Source organism: Monodelphis domestica, chromosome 5 (assembly GCF_027887165.1).
Source record: "Monodelphis domestica isolate mMonDom1 chromosome 5, mMonDom1.pri, whole genome shotgun sequence".
Classification (NCBI taxonomy): Eukaryota; Metazoa; Chordata; class Mammalia; order Didelphimorphia; family Didelphidae; genus Monodelphis; species Monodelphis domestica.
In genome coordinates this window covers 327431999-327451122 of record NC_077231.1, presented here as the reverse complement: position 1 = coordinate 327451122, position 19124 = coordinate 327431999, and the positions used below count along the sequence as shown (strand labels likewise).

Genomic DNA, 19124 nt, shown 5'->3' with positions numbered 1-19124 from the left:
AGTCGTCTGCCCCAGGGTTATGTAGAAAGTCCCACCTTATTTGCACAAATTTTGGGACAAGATACAGATAATATAAAATTTAAAAACAACAAATTAATAAAATATTTAGATGACCTACTCTTGGCTTCCTTGGATGCAGAAGCATGTCAGGAAGATAGTAAACACCTTCTTTTGGAATTGCACAAAAGAGGTCATAAGATCTCAAAGGATAAAGTTCAGTGGTGCCCCCCCAAGTAGAATATTTGGGGTTCATTCTGACAGCTGGTGTGCGCTCTATTTCTCCCAAGCGAATTGAGAATATTCAAAAATTGAATGCTCCTACCACTAAAAAACAGTTAAGAGCAATTCTGGGAGCAACAGGGTTTTGCAGACAATGGATTCCTTGCTATGGGGAAATTACTAAACCTCTTATAGCACTAACAAGGGATTTGGTCCCTGAACCCCTCAAATTAGAGCCTGAACACCTGTCACCTCTATCAGAGCTAAAAAAGGTTACCCTATCTGCCCCTGCTCTAGGCATACCAAATTACAACAAGCCATTTACTTTGTATGTACATGAGCAAAGAGGAGTAGCCTCAGGCATTTTAACTCAGACTCTGGGGCCTTCTCAGCGCCCAGTTGCTTATTATTCAGCCCAGCTGGACCCAATAGCTTCAGGAGCACCACCATGCCTTAGAGGCATGGCTGCTACTGCTTTACTAGTGACAAAAACCGTTGATCTAGTATTGGGATGCCCACTAACAATTATGTGTCCACACGAGGTAGAAGCATTATTGCTAAGACAGAGAACACAGGCATTTTCTGATCAGCGAATTACAAGGTATGAAATAACCTTGCTAAATAATGAAAACATTACTTTAAAAAGCTGTTCAACCCTTAATCCTGCCACCTTGCTTCCAGACTTACCAACTTCAGGAGAACCATTACACAGTTGTGAAGCACTAGTGTCCATGGCAGAAAAGCCTCGAGATGATCTCCTGGACACTCCCTTAAAGAACTCAGACCTGATCTTATTTACTGATGGTTCTTCTTTCATGAGGGATGGCATACGCTACAGTGGAGCTGCTGTAGTCACAGAATTTCCCACTGAGTGGTCAGCTTCACTGCCCTCTAACATTAGTGCTCAAGGGGCAGAACTCATAGCTCTCAAACATGCCTGTATAATTGCCAAGGGGATATGCTTTTGGCATTTGTTACTCAGTCGGGATGCTATGGCTCCAGAGAGGATTTTTAACCTCAGTTGGAAAATCCATAGCTAATGCTGAAATTATTAATGAAGTACTTTCTGCTCTTCAGCTGCCTGAAGCCCTAGCTGTAGTTCATTGCTCAGCCCATACAGGTGGCACTGACCCTGTCTCTAGGGGAAATGACCGAGCAGATGTTGCTGCGAAGGTAGCAGCCATAGAAGGGCCTGAATTACTTTTAACATTAACAACTACTGATGACTTAAATTTATCACCTTCCTATAATGAGAAGGAAGTGGAAAAATGGAAACAGAAATTCAAAGCAAAACAGATAAATGGAGTCTGGGTGTCATCTGAAGGAAAACCCCTGCTCCCTAGAAGTTTCTATCACCAAATTTGCCAATCTGTTCATAATAATGGCCACTTTGGTACCCAGGGCATCGTGGACTCTGTTAAGAGAGTATGGCTGGCCCCTGGTATAACTACCATAGCCTGTAAAGTGTGTTCAGCCTGCTCTACCTGTCAGGCACATAACCAACATGCCTTTCGTGGCAAAGCCTTTGGTGGACATCCTCTGGCTTACACACCTTTTGAGCACCTGCAGATAGATTTTATAACAATGCCAAAGGCTGGACAATATAAATTTTGTTTGGTCATAGTAGACCAACTGACCAGATGGCCGGAAGCATTTCCTACAGCCCGAGCCACAGCAGCTTTTGTTGATAAGGTGCTTTTAAAAGAAATTATTCCTCACTTTGGCCTGCCAGCACGTATTGATTCTGATAGGGGGAGTCATTTTACTGATTCTGTTCTAAACCAGATATATTCTTGCTTGGGGATAACTCCAAAATTCCATGTTCCATATCATCCCCAGAGTTCAGGCCAAGTTGAGAGGATGAACAAAGAACTTAAAACTATGATTGGAAAATTATGCACTGAGACCCATGTAAAATGGCCTGAAATTCTCCCTCTGGCCCTATTTTATCTTAGAAGCAGGCCTAGAGGAGACTTACATATTTCACCATTTGAGATGCTTTTTGGACATCCGCCTATACAAGCTAAGCCTTTCTCCCCAGCTTATACATCGCTATTAGGGGGAGATACTACTATTGCTTCCTATATACAGGAATTACAGCACAAACTGCGTGAGCTACATGAATCCGGAGCTGCAGTACAAGCCGGACCACTAGACTTCTCACTTCACGACCTGAACCCAGGAGACAACGTGTATATAAAGAACTTCCAGCATACAGGAGCAACTCAGCCTTCCTGGGAAGGACCATTCCAAATATTTTTAACTACTCCAACATCTATAAAGGTTGGAGAAAAGGACTCTTGGATTCACTGCTCTCATGTAAAGAGAGCATCTTCTGTTGAGACTGATTGACTGTATCCTTTACATACATTGGAGATAACTACCCATTGACAAGTGGAACTGTTTTATTCTGCTTTTGACACATTGAATTCCTAAATTTAATTTTTTTTCTTTTTTCCTTTTTTCTCTTTTCCTTATTTTATTTTTTTTTACAATATTTTATTTTTTCCCTTTTTCTCATTCCTATGTACTTAAGGTACATACAATCAATATTAATTTTATTCTACAATATTAGTTTAAATATATATGCTTGCTATTATTATTCATATGCATCCAAACAGATTTAGACTATGGGAACCTGTCATTTATTGATAATTGTTGTGGGACTATGATTGATGTTTGTGTCTGATTCTAGGAACGGGATCAAACAAGGAGCACAGAGATGATCTGGATAATGCCAAATGCCAAAAGAGCTCACAGGTCTAAAAATAAAATACCAAGGATTAATGCATTTCTAAGCCAATACTAAGGACTTGAACCTAGTGTGAGACTCGGGGTTGCGACACTTGACAGACGTTAAGATGTAGGCCTTCCTTGTATCTACACTCTTCGTGAAAATACCTACAGACAAGTGCCAAAGGTTGGCTACCATCCTGGCTCCCTCCATCCCTGAGAACAAAGGTAAAATCAGACGAGGGAATGACACTTCCCTAGATATAAAATAAAAATCTGGTCCTTTTTTCTCTCCTATAGTATGGCAACTTCCTGTAGCTTTGGCTGCAAATGGGTAAGTGAAACTTGCTGCATTCTGCCCTACAGACTTGTGGGATCAGAAATTACTTAACTGGACCCTAATACAGGGGCCTGTGGAAAAAAAAATTTTTTTTATTCTTGCTTTCTCAAATTTTTGTATACATAGATTTTTTTGATTTTTTGATACTGATTTTGAATTCTTCTTTATTATAAATATATGTATATATAAAGGGTCTATATTTTTCCCTTAATTTTTTCCCTTTTTCTTCTTTTGATTTTGTTTTTTATTTTATTTTCATTTTGTTTTGTTTTCCTTTTGGATTAACTCACACTCTCCCACAACTAAAACTTGAATCCTCAGCTGGACTCAGTGTTTTTTCAACACTTTCTTCAGGGGGGATTGTATTTCATCAAATCCAAGATTTAAATTTTGTTCAAGATAGATCTTCAGAGAAGAAGCTTGCTAACTAAATGAATGAACTGTTTGCAGAAAGATATCTAAACCTTTTCACTACAGGAAGATCCAGAATGAATGTTGGGGTGTGGTTGATTGAACATTTTTTTAATGTACACTCTTATGTCAAAGGGGACTGCCCACTAATTAGTTTTTGTCAATGCGCCCTGGTTTGCTGTCTTTCTCTCTCCTCTATTTCCCCATATTTACAACTATTATAATTTTCCTCTTAGTGGGTAAAAATTTTTGTATACACTTACAGTTAGAAATTTTGGGGGTGCAGTATGCTTATGTTTAGTGATCAGTTGGGGAGACTAGTCCCCCAATCATCATCAGGGGGGATTGTGAATTTCAAAAGTCTCCATCTTCGTATAGCACCAAAAAAATTGTGCACACCCACACTACACGGGCATGTGCTAGTCAATGACAAATCAGAAATAGCTAACTGCCCACCTGGGCTGTCCTAAGCCAAGCTTGAGCCACCTTTGGCACTTGTGAGGCACAGGAAGTGAGGTAGGGAACAGCCTCTGGAATTCGCTCACTTCCTGTGGAGAGAGCTAGATGCCAGTTGGTGTTAGAAGCTTGGACAGGGAGGACGCCCGCAGACAGCTTTCCTTCAGATTGGTCACATGAGTTAAGGACTGATTCCTTCCACCTTGGCCCTTTGGGCCTAAAACTCTCTCTGCCTTGGTCAGAGATTGAGTAGCCCCTTTCCCTTTTCTCCTCTCTCCTTCTCTCCCTCTCCTTTTCTTACTCCCGTTGTGATTAAACCTCCATAAACACCATTCTGACTTGAGTGTTTCATTTTAGGAATTTCATAAGTAAATTCCTTGGCAGCCATTGTTCAATATTACAACAATCTTAAAAAAGGTGAAATTTTAACCATTACAAAGGGGGGCGGGGGGATGCCAGCCTGGAACCTCCCTCCAGGTTTCAAATCCATGGTGAGGGGCTTTGGGGGTTCAGAACAGTGTATAGAGCTTCCTTGGCAGACTCTCTGCCCAGGAAGAAGGCCCAACTCCGAGTTCCAGTTCCGCTGGAGCTATGTAATGCCCTCAAAGGCAGGGAACTTCGGAACTTCGGGACCTCTCCTCACCCAAATGGTGCCGATAAGAAAAGCCCTCCCGAGGCAGTCGCTGGAAAGGACTGAGTGCCCGCCTGGGTGCCTGGCGCCCGTCAGGACTTCAGCGGTCCTGCTTCAGGGAGGCCCCCAGTTGGGGGATCGAGATTATTCTCCGGGACCTAAAAGGGGACACTGACAGGCCTGTGTTGAAGCGTCTGGCTCCTCTGGGCTCTTGGCTGCTTGCTTGGTCCATCCCCAGCACTCGCCCTGACGGGGGTCTGCCCTGCGCGCAGCCTGGCTGAATTGGATGCAGGCTGCCCAAGGAGGCTCCAGGCAATGTCTGAAGTCCCTACAGTGTGCCAGGGGTGGAGCTAAGGGCGGGGGTCCCTCCTCCCAATTCCGGGATGAATTCGCTCAGAGTTCCAAGGGTCCCAGGACAATCCATGGGCGGAGCGACCCGAGCTGAGGCTTCCTCGCTGGACCGGCCCGGGGCAGCCCGCCTAGTTCCCCTCCCCTTTGCGCAGCGCTTCCGGCGGCCCGGCACCAGCTGCTGCGTTCCTGGGAGGGGCAAAGCGAGAACGAAGAGTTCGTCTACCAGCACCGGAGATGCTAGTTTGCTTCTCCTCAAACATGTACCCTCCACCCCTGTAGTCAAGCAGTTGCTTTTCCTCGGTGTTTTTACTCCCAGTTTGTCCTCTGCTTGTGGATAGTGTTTTTTCTCCTAGATTCCTGCAGATTGATCAGGATTACTGCATTGTCCCTAATGGAGAAGTCCATTACGTTCGATTGTGCCACAGTGTATCAGGCTCCGTGTACAATGTTCTCCTGGTTCTGCTCCTCTCGTTCTACATCAATTCTGGAGGTTGTACCAGTCTCCATGGAATTCCTCTACTTTATTATTCCTTTTAGCACAATAGTATTCCATCACCAACATGTACCACAATTTGTTCAGCCATTCCCCAATGGAAGGGCATCCCCTCATTTTCCAATTTTTGGCCACCACAAAGAGTGCAGCTATGAATGTTCTTGTACAAGTCTTTTTCCTTATTATCTCTTTGGGGTACAAACCCAGCAGTGCTATGGCTGGATCAAAGGGCAGACAGTCTTTTAGTGCCCTTTGGGCATAGTTCCAAATTGCCCTCCAGAATGGTTGGATCAGTTCACAACTCCACCAGCAATGAATTAATGTCCCTACTTTGCCACATCCCCTCCAGCATCCATCACTTTCCTTTGCTGTCATGTTGAACAATCTGCTAGGTGTGAGGTGATACCTCAGAGTTGTTTTGATTTGCATCTCTCTGATTATAAGAGATTTAGAACACTTTTTTCTTGTGCTTATTAATAGTTTTGATTTCTTTATCTGAAAACTGCCTATTCATGTCCCTTGCCCACTTATTAATTGGAGAATGGCTTGATTTTTTTGTACAATTGATTTAGCTCTTTGTAAATTTGAGTAATTAAACCTTTGTCAGAGGTTTTTATGAAGATTATTTCCCAATTTGTTGCTTCCCTTCTGATTTTAGTTACATTGGTTTTGTTTGTACAAAAACTTTTTAATTTGATGTAGTCAAAATTATTTATTTTACATTTTGTGACTCTTTCTACGTCTTGCTTGGTTTTAAAGTCTTTCCCTTCCCAAAGGTCTGACATGTATACTATTCTGTGTTCGCCTAATTTACTTATAGTTTTCTTCTTTATGTTCAAGTCATTCACCCATTTTGAATTTATCTTGGTGTAGGGTGTGAGGTGTTGATCCAAACCTAATCTCTCCCACACTGTCTTCCAATTTTCCTAGCAGTTTTTATCAAATAGTGAATTTTTGTCCCAAAAGCTGGGATCTTTGGGTTTATCATATACTGTCTTGCTGAGGTCACTTGCCCCAAGTCTATTCCACTGATCCTCCTTTCTGTCTCTTAGCCAGTACCAAATTGTTTTGATGACTACTGCTTTGTAATATAGTTTGAGATCTGGGACTGCAAGGCCCCCTTCCTTTGTATTTTTTTTTTCATTATTTCCCTGGATATCCTTGATCCTTTGTTCTTCCAAATGAACTTTGTTATTTTTTTTCTAAATCAGTAAAGACATTTTTTGGAAGTTCAATGGGTATGGCACTAAATAGATAAATAAGTTTGGGTAGGATGGTCATTTTTATTATATTGGCTCGTCCTACCCATGAGCAGTTAATGTTTTTCCAACTGCTCAAGTCTAGTTTTAGTTGTGTGGAGAGTGTTTTGTAGTTGTGTTCATACAGTTCCTGTGTTTGTCTCAGGAGATAGATTCCTAAGTATTTTATTTTGTCTAAGGTGATTTTGAATGGAATTTCTCTTTCTAGTTTTTGCTGCTGAGCTGTGTTGGAAATGTATAAATGCTGATGACTTATGTGGGTTTATTTTGTATCCTGACTATTTTGATGCCTTCAATTCCTTTATCTTCTCTAATTGCTACTGCTAGTGTTTCTAGTACAATGTCAAATAATAGAGGAGATAATGGGCATCCTTGTTTCACTCCTGATCTTATTGGGAATGCATCTAGTAAGGGTATATGGAAATCAAAAATTAATTGAAAATTAAACAATATGATACTCCAAAATCGGTTAGTTAGAGAACAAATCATAGAAACAATTAATAATTTCATTGAGGAAAATGACAATGGTGAGACATCCTTTCAAAACTTTTGGAATGCAGCCAAAGCAGTATTCAGAGGAAAATTCGTATCACTGAGTGCATATATTAACAAACTAGGGAGGGCAGAGATCAATGAATTGGAAATGCAAATCAAAAAACTTGAAAGCAAACAAATTTAAAACCCCCAGAAGAAAACCAAACTAAAGATCCTAAAAATTAAGGGAGAAATTAATAAAATTGAACATGATAGAACTATTGAACTAATAAATAAGACTAGAAGATGGTACTTTGAAAAAACAAACAAAACAGACAGAGTACTGGTCAATCTAATTTAAAAAAGAAAAGAAGAAAAGCAAATTAACAGCATCAAAGATGAAAAGGGGGACATCACCTCCAATGAGGAGGAAATTAAGGCAATCATTAAAAATTACTTTGCCCAATTATATGGCAATAAATATACCAATCTAGGCGATATGGACTAATATGTACAAAAATACAAACTGCCTAGACTAACAGAAGAAGAAATAGAATTCTTAAATAATCCCATATCAGAAAATGAAATCAAACAGGCCATCAAAGAACTCCCTAAGAAAAAGTTCCCAGGGCCAGATGGATTCACAAGTGAATTCTATCAAACATTCAATGAACAGGTAATCCCAATGCTATACAAACTATTTGACATAATAAGCAAAGAGGGAGTTCTACCAAACTCTTTTTATGACACAAACATGGTACTGATTCCAAAACCAGGCAGGTCAAAAACAGAGAAAGAAAATTATAGACCAATCTCCCTAATGAATATAGATGCAAAAATCTTAAATAGGATACTAGCAAAAAGACTCCAGCAAGTGATCAGAAGGGTCATCCACCATGATCAAGTAGGATTTATACCAGGGATGCAGGGCTGGTTCAATATTAGGAAAACCATCCACATAATTGACCATATCAACAAGCAAACCAACAAAAATCACATGATTATTTCAATAGATGCAAAAAAAAGCCTTTGATAAAATACAACACCCATTCCTATTAAAAACACTAGAAAGCATAGGAATAGAAGGGTTGTTCCTAAAAATAATAAACAGTATATATATATATAAAGTCATTAGCAAACATAATCTGCAATGGCAACAGGAGTAGGATTGGTGGATTGAAGGGAAAGACCATGAATCTTGTAACCATGGAAAAATTATTTAATTTATCTAATTAATCTATTAATTAATATTAATAATATATAATGAATTATAATATTAATAATTATATCTATATGGTTGTGTTATATTACAGAATTATATAATATAATTAATAATATAATAATTAATATAAATTAATTAAATAAAAATTTCCAAAAGATAAGTTCACATTGTATCTTGTGAGTCTTTGATTACATTTAAGTCATATACCCACTTTGACCCTATATTGGAATGAGGCAATGTTGGCAAACCTTCAAGAGGTCAGTTGTCCAAACTGCAATTTCAAGCTGCCTGTGAGCCTCCTGCATTACCCCATATAGTGGAGTGAGGACGTGCTTGCATTGGGCTGCTGGGCAGAGGGTTGGGGAATGTAAACATTATCCCCAGGTGTGGTGGAGAGGGGGAATGAAGCAGCCCCTTCCTTGCCTCAATGGCATGTGTGCCACACCTTTGCCAATACAGGATAGTGTTGAAATATTGATCTATATGTAATTTTTGCCACATTGTTTTCCAGTTTCCCAGTAGTTTTTGTCAAATAGTAAATTCTTATCCCAAAGTTATCTTTGAGTTTATCTAACACCAGATTACTAAGGTCATTTACTCCTTGTCTATTCCATCGATCCACTCTTCTATTTCTTAGCCAGTACCAAATCATTTTCATGATTACTGCTGTATTGTATAGCCTGAGATCTGGTACTGCTAGGCCATTATCCTTCACATTTTTTAAATTAATTCCGTTGATATTCTTGATCTTTTGTTCTTTCATATGGACTTTGTTATAATTTTTTTCTAATTCTATAAGAAAGTTTTTTGGTAGTTTGATAGGTATGGCATTGAATAAGTAAATTTATTTAGGCAGAATTGTCATTTTTATTATTAGCTCAGCCTACCCATGAGCAATTGTTTTTCTAGTTGTTTAGATATGACTTTATTTGTGTGAAAAGGGTTTTATAATTGTGTTCATATAATTCCTGTGTTTGTCTTAGCAAGTAGGTTCCCAGATATTTTATATTGTATAGCGTGATTTTAAATGGAATTTCTCTTTCTAACTCTTGCTGCTGGACTTTGTTGTAAATACATAGAAATGTTTATGATTTATGTGGGTTTCTTTTGTATCCTGAAACTTTGCTAAAGTTATTAATTCATCTAGCTTTTTGGTTGATTCTCTAGAATTCTCTAAGTACATCACCATATCGTCCACAGTTATAGTTTAGTTTCCTCATTGTTTACCTTAATTTCCTCAATTTCTTTTTCTTTTCTTATTGATAAATTTAACATTGCTAGTACAATATTAAGTAATAGTGCATGGAACAAAATAAACAACCCCACAATTCCCTACTTACAAAAATAAATGGAATCAGAAAGCAGGCATATTAAGGACAGCAGTTTGTTTTTTTTATTCCTTTCATGAAAAGTGGCAGATGCCTTAATGGCAAAGGCAAATGCCTACATGCAAAAACAGACCTTTTACAGGTTCCTAATGGGAGATTCCCCCCACCTTCATCTATCAAGTCCCTTGTCTAGGGGAAGCTGTGCTGTACAATCTTAAATGCATAAATTTCTAGTTGCAAAGGACAGTGAAAATACCAAAATATAGAAGAGTTACATCCCTCAACTCTTATGAGATAAAGAAGTAAATTGCCCTTGAATTGAGACTGTTTATCCTATCAATCGCCTCCTCCAGGACTTGTCCCAGAAATGTTAAAATGCTATTGCCATCCTGACTCTATTTGAAACATACCAAAGCTTCATTTAGGAAAAACACATAATTTAATTTCACACAATACTGATGATAATGGGCATACTTGCTTCATTCTTTAACTTATTGGGAAGACTTCTAACTTATCCCCATTGCAGTTAATACTTGCTGATGGTTTAAAAGATACTACTTCTTATTTTAAGGAAAGGCACTACTTCTTATTTTAAGGAAAAGCAACCTCTGCTTGATAGTGTTTTAATAGGAATGAGTGTTGCAATTTGTCAAAGACTTTCTGCATCTATTAAAATAATTTGATTTTTGTTAGTTTGGTTGTTGATATGATTATGATATTAATGATTAGGCTGGCAGTTTTTCCTAATATTAAACCAGCCTTCCATTCCTGGTATGAATATGACCTGGTCATAGTGAATAATCATTGTGATATATTGCTGTAGTCTCTTTACTATTAATTATTATTTAAGATATCAGCATTCATATTCATTAAGGAAATTGTTCTGTAATTTTCTTTGTTTTTGGTCTTCCTGGCTTAGGTATCAACACCATATTTATGTCATAAAAAGAATTCTGCAGGACTACTTTGCTTATTTTGCCAAATAGTTCATATAATATTGGGATTAATTGCATTTTAAAATGCATTTTTAAAAAACCCTTACCTTCCATCTTAGAATCAATACTGGGCATTGGTTCTAAAGCAGAAGAGTGGTAAGGGCTAGGAAATGGGGGTTAAGTGACTTGCCCAGGGTTGCATAGCTAGGAAGTGTCTGAGGCCAGATTTGAACCCAGGACCTCTTGACTCTGGGCCTGACTTTCACTCACTACTGAGTCACCCAGCTGTCCCCAGAACACACTTTTGAATTCATTAGGACCTGGAGTTTTTTCCTAGGGAGCTCATTGATAGCTTGTTCAATTTCTTTTTTCTGAGATCCAATTATTTAAGTATTCTATTTCCTCTTTTGTTAATCTGAGAAATTTATATTTTTGTAAATATTTATCCATTTTTCTCAGAGTGTCAGATTTATTGTCATAAAACTGGGCAAAATAGCTACTAGCTATTGCTTTAATTTCCTTTTCATTAGAGGTGCATTCACCCATTTCATTTTTGATAGAGGTAATTTGACTTTTTCTTTCCTTTTCTGAAAAATCAAATTAACCAATGTTCTATTTTAATTTTTTTCCATCATAAAACCAAACCCCTTTCTTATTCATTAGTTCAATAATTCTCTTACTCTCAATTTTATTAATTTCTCCTTTGATGTTTAGGTTTTTCAATTTAGTCCTTAATTGGGGATTTTTAATTGGTTCTTTAAAAAAAATTTTTGTTTGGTTGCGTGTCCAAGTCATTCATCAACTTTTTCTCTATTTTATGGATATAAGCATTCAGGGGTATAAAATTTCCCTTAAGTAATTCCCATAAATTTTGATATATTGTCTCCTCATTATCATTCTATTTAATTAAATCATTGATTATTTCTATAAATTTTCTTTGACCCACCCATTTTGAAGAATTATACTATTTCATTTCCAATTAATTTTTGTCTTTCCATGAAACCTTATTGATTATAGCGTTTCTTGCCTCAGAATTTGAAAAGGGTTCATTTATTATTTCTGCTTTTCTGCATTTTCTTGTGAAGTTTTTATGCCCTTGAACAGTGTTGGTGCAGTATTGACATGGGTTCAAGGCCACTATGGAAGATCTGCACCATTCCCCCTTCTTCCCAGTGCCTGAGGACATTTTTGCATGCCCCACCCCATTGTCCAGCCTCTCAAAGTGAGCACTTCCTCCCTCTGCTCTCTAGGGTAATGCAGTAAGCTCACAGGCAGCTTGAAGTTGTACTATGGACACAAGCAACTTGAAAAGGTTTGCCATCACTGCCCTAGAATATGGTCAATTCTTGTTCTATGTACCATGTGACACTGAAAAGGAGTTATCCTTTTATTTCCTTTACTTTTTGTTATTTTTTTCATTACATTTATCTAGTCCTGTGAGGTGAAGGTTTACGTCCCCCACTAGTACAGTTTTACTGTCTATTTCCGCCTTAAGCTTGTTTAGTTTCACCTTTAAAAATTTGGAAGCTATACTTTTTGATGCATATATGTTAAATATTGATATTACTTCATTGCCTATAGTATGTTTTATCAAGATTTATCAGCTTTCCTTATGTCTTTTAATCAGGTCTATTTTTTGCTTTAGTTTTGTCTAATATCATGAAGGCTATTCCTGCTTAAATTTTTCATGACTTCCAGCTGTTTCTCTAATTGGGAGTTCTTGTCCTTTAAACTGTTATTTTCTCTTTGAATTATTTCTCACTTTTCTTGCCAGAAGGCTTCCATCTTTTCGGTAAGCTCCAATTTAAATTCTTGAAGACCTTGTGGACAATTTCCATTTTTGGAAGGTTTTGGCTTTGTTTGTATTTCCTCTGTAGCATGGGTTTTTCCTCCGTAAAAATTTTTGAGGGTCAGTGCCTTCTTCCTGATTTTCTTGGAGGGTGTTTGTTGCTCCTAAGCACAATTTGCCATCACTGTGGAGGTTTTTCCTTCCCTTTTTAGTCATAAGTCTGAGTGAGATGGGAAGGCTCTCAGTGTATGGAGTTAAGGAGCAACAATTTTGCCTGATCAATAACAATAGAGATACTTGGAACAACAGAATCAGGTCTTGGAAACTACATTTCTCCTCCCTTCTTAGTTTAACAAGATTAGAAAGGGCTGCATCAAACTCAAGACTTAATTATTTGAGGAAAATGGCCTTCAACAGACATGTGCAAAAAAGGACAGACTTCTGGGCAGTCCTAAGTCAAGTTTGAGCCACCATTGGCACATGTGAGATGCAGGAAGTGAGGTAGAGAACAGCCTCTGGAGTTCTTGGGACTTCCTGTGGAGAGGGCTAGAGTTTGGTTTGAACCTGGAGCTTGTGGTTGGAGGAGCCCCGCAGACTGCTTTCCTTCAGATTGGTCATGTGAGTGATAAGGACTGACCCCTTTCCCTATCTTGGCTCTCCAAGGCCTTAATGCCTGCATTGGCTCAGCCTGAGCCAGAGTGGTTCTAAGTTAAACTCCTTTCCTTCTCTCCCTCTTTCCTTCTCTCCCTCTTTCCTTCTCTCCCTCTCTCTCTCCCTCTAATATTTTCTTCCTCCTGTTGTAACTAAATCACCATAAAAATCTGGCAGGTGACTTGGGTATTTTATTATTTGGGATTTCCTAGGGGACCATTTAAATTTAGATTTTTTTTCAGTCTCAACTATAATTTTAACTGTTACGGAGTCCTTTAAATTTCATTTTTCTTATTTACATTTTTATGCTTCTTTTAATGTTTTTATTTGGACATCAAATTTTCTGTTTTGGTTTGGTCTTTTCATCAGGAATGCTTAAAAACCTTCTATTTTATTAAATGACCATTTTCCCTCCTGAAAGTATATAGTCAGTTCTTATGGGTAGATGATTCTTGGTTGAAAACCCAGTTCCCTTGCCTTCCAGAATATTATATTCCAAGCCTTCTGATCCTTCAAGCTAGAAGATTCTAGATCCTCTAATTCTGACTGGGGCTCCATGATATTTCAATTGTTTCTTTCTGGCTGCTGATAATATTTTCATCCTCTAAGCTTTTGAATTTAGCTATCAAAATTCTGGGACTTGTCATTTAAGAGATTCTTTAAATTTCTATTTTACCCTTTTCAAGGGATTCTTCAAGAACATCAGGGTAGTTTTCATGATAATAATTGTAATATATCTAGGCTTTTTATCTTGAATGTCATGTAGTCCAATAATTTTTAGATTGTGTCGCCTGGATTTATTTTCCAATTCAGTTGTTTTTCTCTATGAGATATTTTATGTTTTCTTTTTTCCATTCTTTTGATTTTGTTAGATTATTTCTTGATGTCTCATGAAGTCATCAGCTTCTATTTGCCCAATTCTAATTTTTAAGGACTGATTTTCTTACATGACCTTTTGACCTTCCTTTTTCATTTGGTTAATTCTGCTTGTCATGGAACTCTTTTTCTTTCTTTTTGTGCCTCTTTTTCCATTTGATGAATTCTGCTCTTGAAGCTGTTGTTTTGTTTTTGCATTACTTTCATTTCTCTTCCCCAACTTTCTTCCACCTCTTTTATTTTATTTTTGAACTGTAAGAGTTAAAATTGGGGCGGGGGGAACTGGAGCAGTTAGAAATTAGTTTCTCTCTGTAAGGAGTATTATATTTTTTAGAGGTTTATTAAAGGTTGAGAATTTAAGAAAATATGAGTAAGAAAGGCACGTGCTAGGTGGGCCAAGAGGCCTAATTCAATTTCACTCACATCATGAGAGATGCGTCTGCTCCAAAGCGGAAGTAGAAAAAGAGGGCATGTAGCCTTCACAACCAGGTTAAATACCCCATCTTGCTCTTGGCCCAGGTGAGGTTACAAGGCATTCTGGGAAGTAAGCAAGGACTTCTGGGGAATGGAGTCCAGAGTTCAAATCTCCATTTTTACAGAAATCCTTTTTCAGCTCTTCCAGTGCCTGAGACCAATTTTTTTTCTTTGTTGTTTTCATTGTGACAACTTTGATCTCATTGTCTCCTATTGAGTCTGTGCCTTGCTCTTCTTTGTCCCTTTAGACATTTTCCTATAGTTATGTGTTTCTTTTGCCATTTGCACATTTTCACAGTTTTTATTTCTTTTTCTTACTTACATCTTAAAGGTGGGCTCTGTTTTCAGGGTACAAGGACACTCTCTTAAACTTGAGTTTTTCCCTCACCTCTAATTCTGAGTTCTGCAACTTTCACTTCTTCCACATTGCTATGATGGCCTATGGGCTGAGAGCTCTGGAAGCTGTTGATTCTGTCTCCTCTAGGGACTGCTGATGACTTGAAGATCTCAGAGCCTTGTGAGCTACTTTGCTGTAGGTTCAGGGGGTCACCACAGGCTTGAATGGGCCAGATGTCTGTAGGGAAAAATCTCTTAACAAAAAGTCTAAGTAAGAGAAACTGAGGGTCCAAGCCAAAAATGAAGACAGGCTTATTGTAAGAGGGCAAGTTTCACATTAAAATAAAAAATAAATAAAGTCAAGACCAACAGACCCAGAGCACTGTGAGAGACCTTCTTTTATCCCCAAGGAATATCACAGCTTTTATACCAATACAAAAATAATCCAAGACAATAGTTATATAGTCATCTAAAAATAGAGACACATGGAAGCAATATTCATGGGTTAGGACAACTAAGAAACACTTCTGATTGGCAGAAGAAGTCACTTGATCAACACGGGGGAGTGGGTAACCTAAACCCTACTTTCTAAGCCTGGTGATTGTGAATCTTGAAATTTCTCAGACTTGTGAATGTTAAAAATTCCCCATTGGGAAATTCTCCATTGGGACAATTCCCTATTGGGGCTATTCCCCATTTTAAACAGTGAAGCTACTTAGATCTAAAATGTGAGACTTCTACTTAGATCAGAAATGTGAAGACCTCTACTCCACCCATACTTAAGCCTGCTTTAGGGGAGAAAAACTCCTTGCTGAACAATGAAAAATACTTACACCCATACTTAAGCCATGCCTATTTTTAGAATTAATACAAAGGGGTGCTAAGTACCTATAAAGGTCAGGCAACTTGTGAACTTACAAGGAGAAAAGAGGAAAAAACTTACTCAGAGATTCTAGCCTACTCAAGTGTGGATTACTAAAAGGATTAGTCTACTCAGCTGTGAATTCAGAATGGGCTGTCCTTTGGAAAACATCTACTGTGATTGGTAGATGGAAGAACTTAGGGGAGGTGACATAGGAGAAAACCCCCTATATAAGAAAAGGACAGGCTGTTGAAAAAAGATAGGTCTCTTGAGAGACAGGCTCTAAGTAGGCTGTTAGAAGGAGAGTGGTCTAAAAAGGAGTCTCTTGAGAAACAGTCTTTAAGGAGGTCGTTGAGAGAAGGACAATCTCTAAGGAGGTCTCTCAAGGGAGGCTGACTCTGGCTGGAACTCACTCTGGAGAGACTCTGTCCCCCTGAATCCTTGCTTGAACAGATCTTATGGTGAGTGATTAAGGACTGACTGATCTTTTCTTTTAGGGTTTAGGCCTGGGTTGGCCAGGGCTGCCTGGGCCGGCCTATTCTTTTCTCATTTATTTCCTTTTTCTTTCTTTCTTTCTTTCTCTCTCTCTCTCTCTCTCTCTCTCTCTCTCTCTCTCTCTCTCTCTCTCTCTCTCTCTCTCTTTCTTTGATTCCTCATTGCATTACTAATTAAATTCTCTATAAAACCCAGTTGACTTAGGTATATTCATAATTGGGAATATTTCCCTGGCAACCACCCTATATTTGATTTAAAACAAGACACTGTAGTGAAAACATATTTTCTGCAGTCACAATTTACTCACCCACTCTTATATCTACAATTTATATCTTCCACTATTTTACTCACTACAGTTTACACCCCACCATTTTAACACTTACAGTTTATGGCATCCACTCTTTTAAATGCCACATGATGTAAGGAGGAGGTGCCAGGCCTAAAAGTGGGGCAAAAGCCTGATGATGTATACTAGAGTGTATCGAGTGTACACATGGGTGTCATCTGGCTTCAAACTGAGGCAAAAGCCTCTATGATAATGAAGCCAAGTCACAAGTTCAAGACCATGATTGCTGAGGGTACATGATATAGCAAACTTGAAGGGTGAGGCTGACACAAAGGCCTATGCTAAAGCAATTTTTTACTTAATTGTAATAGTTATCATTTGCCTAGTAATTATTGATCTTGAGGAACTGTTACTGATTGGCAGATGAGTGAGGAAAGGTAGGAGTCAAGGTGGAATGACTTCCATTGTATTCTCTCACTCACTTCTCTTGGGCTATGATACCCGAATAATATCTCGGGGAAATGGTGATCCTGAGTGATGTACCAGTGTAAGTAAGTGAGGGGAAGGTCTCCCCTATTGTGAAGATTGGATTTAGCTATCTCCTGATTTTAACAATGAAGATACTTAGTCTAACAAAATCATGGGGGATTGTGAACTTTTAAATTACTCCACCCTACTTAGATAAAGTTGTAATCTCCTGATTGAACAATGAAGGTACTTAGTTCTCACCTTATAGTGAAGCTAGAACTTTAAGCTAAGTCTATTTTTAGATCTTAATACAAAAAGGTGAACTTAACAAAGAAGTCATTCTAAAGTTATAATCTAATCAAAAGAAGATGAGAACTAAAAGTATAGGCAGTAAAAAAAAAAAGTATGGAGAAAAGCCTTTGATGTGATTGGTAGATGTGAAAATTTAGAGGAGGAGACACAAGGGTGAATGATCTATATATTGGCTCATTTCCTCTCTCTGGTACCTTTTTGGTGGAAAGTTGGCTGGTAGTAGCTTGCTGGGCCTTTCGGCATCTTAGCGTGGCTATAAGCTATTTGTCCAGTTCAGTGGTTTCTGGCTGAGTTTCCTCCTTTACTTTCCAACTTTATCCTCTTAGAAGCCTCTAATCTTCTTCAGAGATCTAGAGGCGGGGATTTTAAATTCCCCCTGGCACAGGTCAGGTGGGAGAAATCCTATATCCCCTTCCTTCCTTCTCCTTAAATTTCTTCCCTCTATAGTAATTAAATTACCATAAAATTCCAGACTGACTTGGGTATTTTATTTGGAATTTCCCCTGGTGACCAATTAAATCTAGATTTTAAGTCACAACCCTAAAATTATCTTTACACTATTGAATGATGGGAGGTTACCCCAGAATTAATAGGCACAGTCTTTTATAAACTCAAGCCTCCCCTCTGTCTGCTGACTCAGGAAGGGGTCTTGACCAACACTTTGCAATGACTGATCATTAACTTCAGAGAATTAGCTTCCTCAAAGCTCCTTGAATAAATCCTTCTTCCAATCTGACTGTGTTTTAAGTTGGCTTAATAAACACATGGTATCTGGAAGGGAGGGGGTGGTTTGAGGTTAAGAGGTGTCCCTAAATCTAAACCTGACGAGGTCCTTCTTTCTGGATTATTTAGGGCAAACCAGAAATTTGTCTCCTCTTCCCAGTCTCTCTCAAACTAAACTAGAATATTTGGGGATTAAGGCAAGAGAAAGGTGCTATTAGACTTGGGGGGTGGGGGGGGCGCTAAGGCCATTGAGTCCAAGGCCCCTACAGGTCTGACGGGACCTGAATCTCTCTTCAGCTGTTGTGTCAGGTAGTTATAAATCCCTTCTTGAGAAGTCCCAAGGCTGATTCTCCTCGTTGTCTTTCAGCTGGCTCTTGGCTGATCTCCTGCAAGGCAAGAAACCTCATCTCACCTTGAGATCAAGTCTCAGAAGCCCCTTGTTTCCCTGGGATCCCTCCCAGATCCCTTTCTTCTCCCATGCTCCTCTGCTTCCAACGGGCTTCACCTATCGGTCATGTCTTCTTCAACATCCCATTCTCATCTTTTGCATGTTGCTCTTACAATTCCCAGTTTTCATTTTGTGTGACTTTACAAAAGTCACACTGGAATAAACTTATGGGAAATTACTATGTTCTATTCCTAACTAATGTTCCCACCTCCAAAATAATAAAATCCTTAACTCACTCCTTCTACTCTATGCCTAAACTAATTAACTAATTCTAAGAAAGGTGTAAGGAATGTTTGGGGAGGGGAAGAGTTTTACCAGTTATACAAAGTTTCAGATTTTAAATGGGGTTCAATACAATGTTCGATACAATAATGCTTATTCATCTAATATAACTAATGCAACAATGTTCCTATTTCTAAGATGTTGAAACAGTATTAACTACCTATTCTTCTAGCACAATATTATCTTATCACTAGACTTACTCTATTCTATCCTTATCAATCTAGCTAATACAGTTCATTGCCTCACTTAAATATAACAATCCATCTTATT

At 38.4% G+C, this 19124-nt stretch overlaps 1 protein-coding gene across 2 annotated transcripts in view; it reads right to left on the bottom strand.

Moving 5' to 3' along the window:
* LOC103105060 (zinc finger protein 420-like) overlaps positions 1 to 19124 on the bottom strand; it is a 165941-nt gene that overhangs the window by 103110 nt on the left and 43707 nt on the right. Inside the window, exon 5 of one of the 2 annotated variants that reach the window (XM_007505958.3) lies at positions 15362 to 18510. The exons of the other annotated variant lie outside the window; for it this stretch is intronic. Within the exon in view, the coding sequence (XP_007506020.1) occupies positions 18488 to 18510 (23 nt within the window). The 3' untranslated portion in view covers positions 15362 to 18487. Of the gene's footprint in view, positions 1 to 15361; positions 18511 to 19124 lie in introns of those variants that run through there. 2 annotated transcript variants of the gene reach the window in all.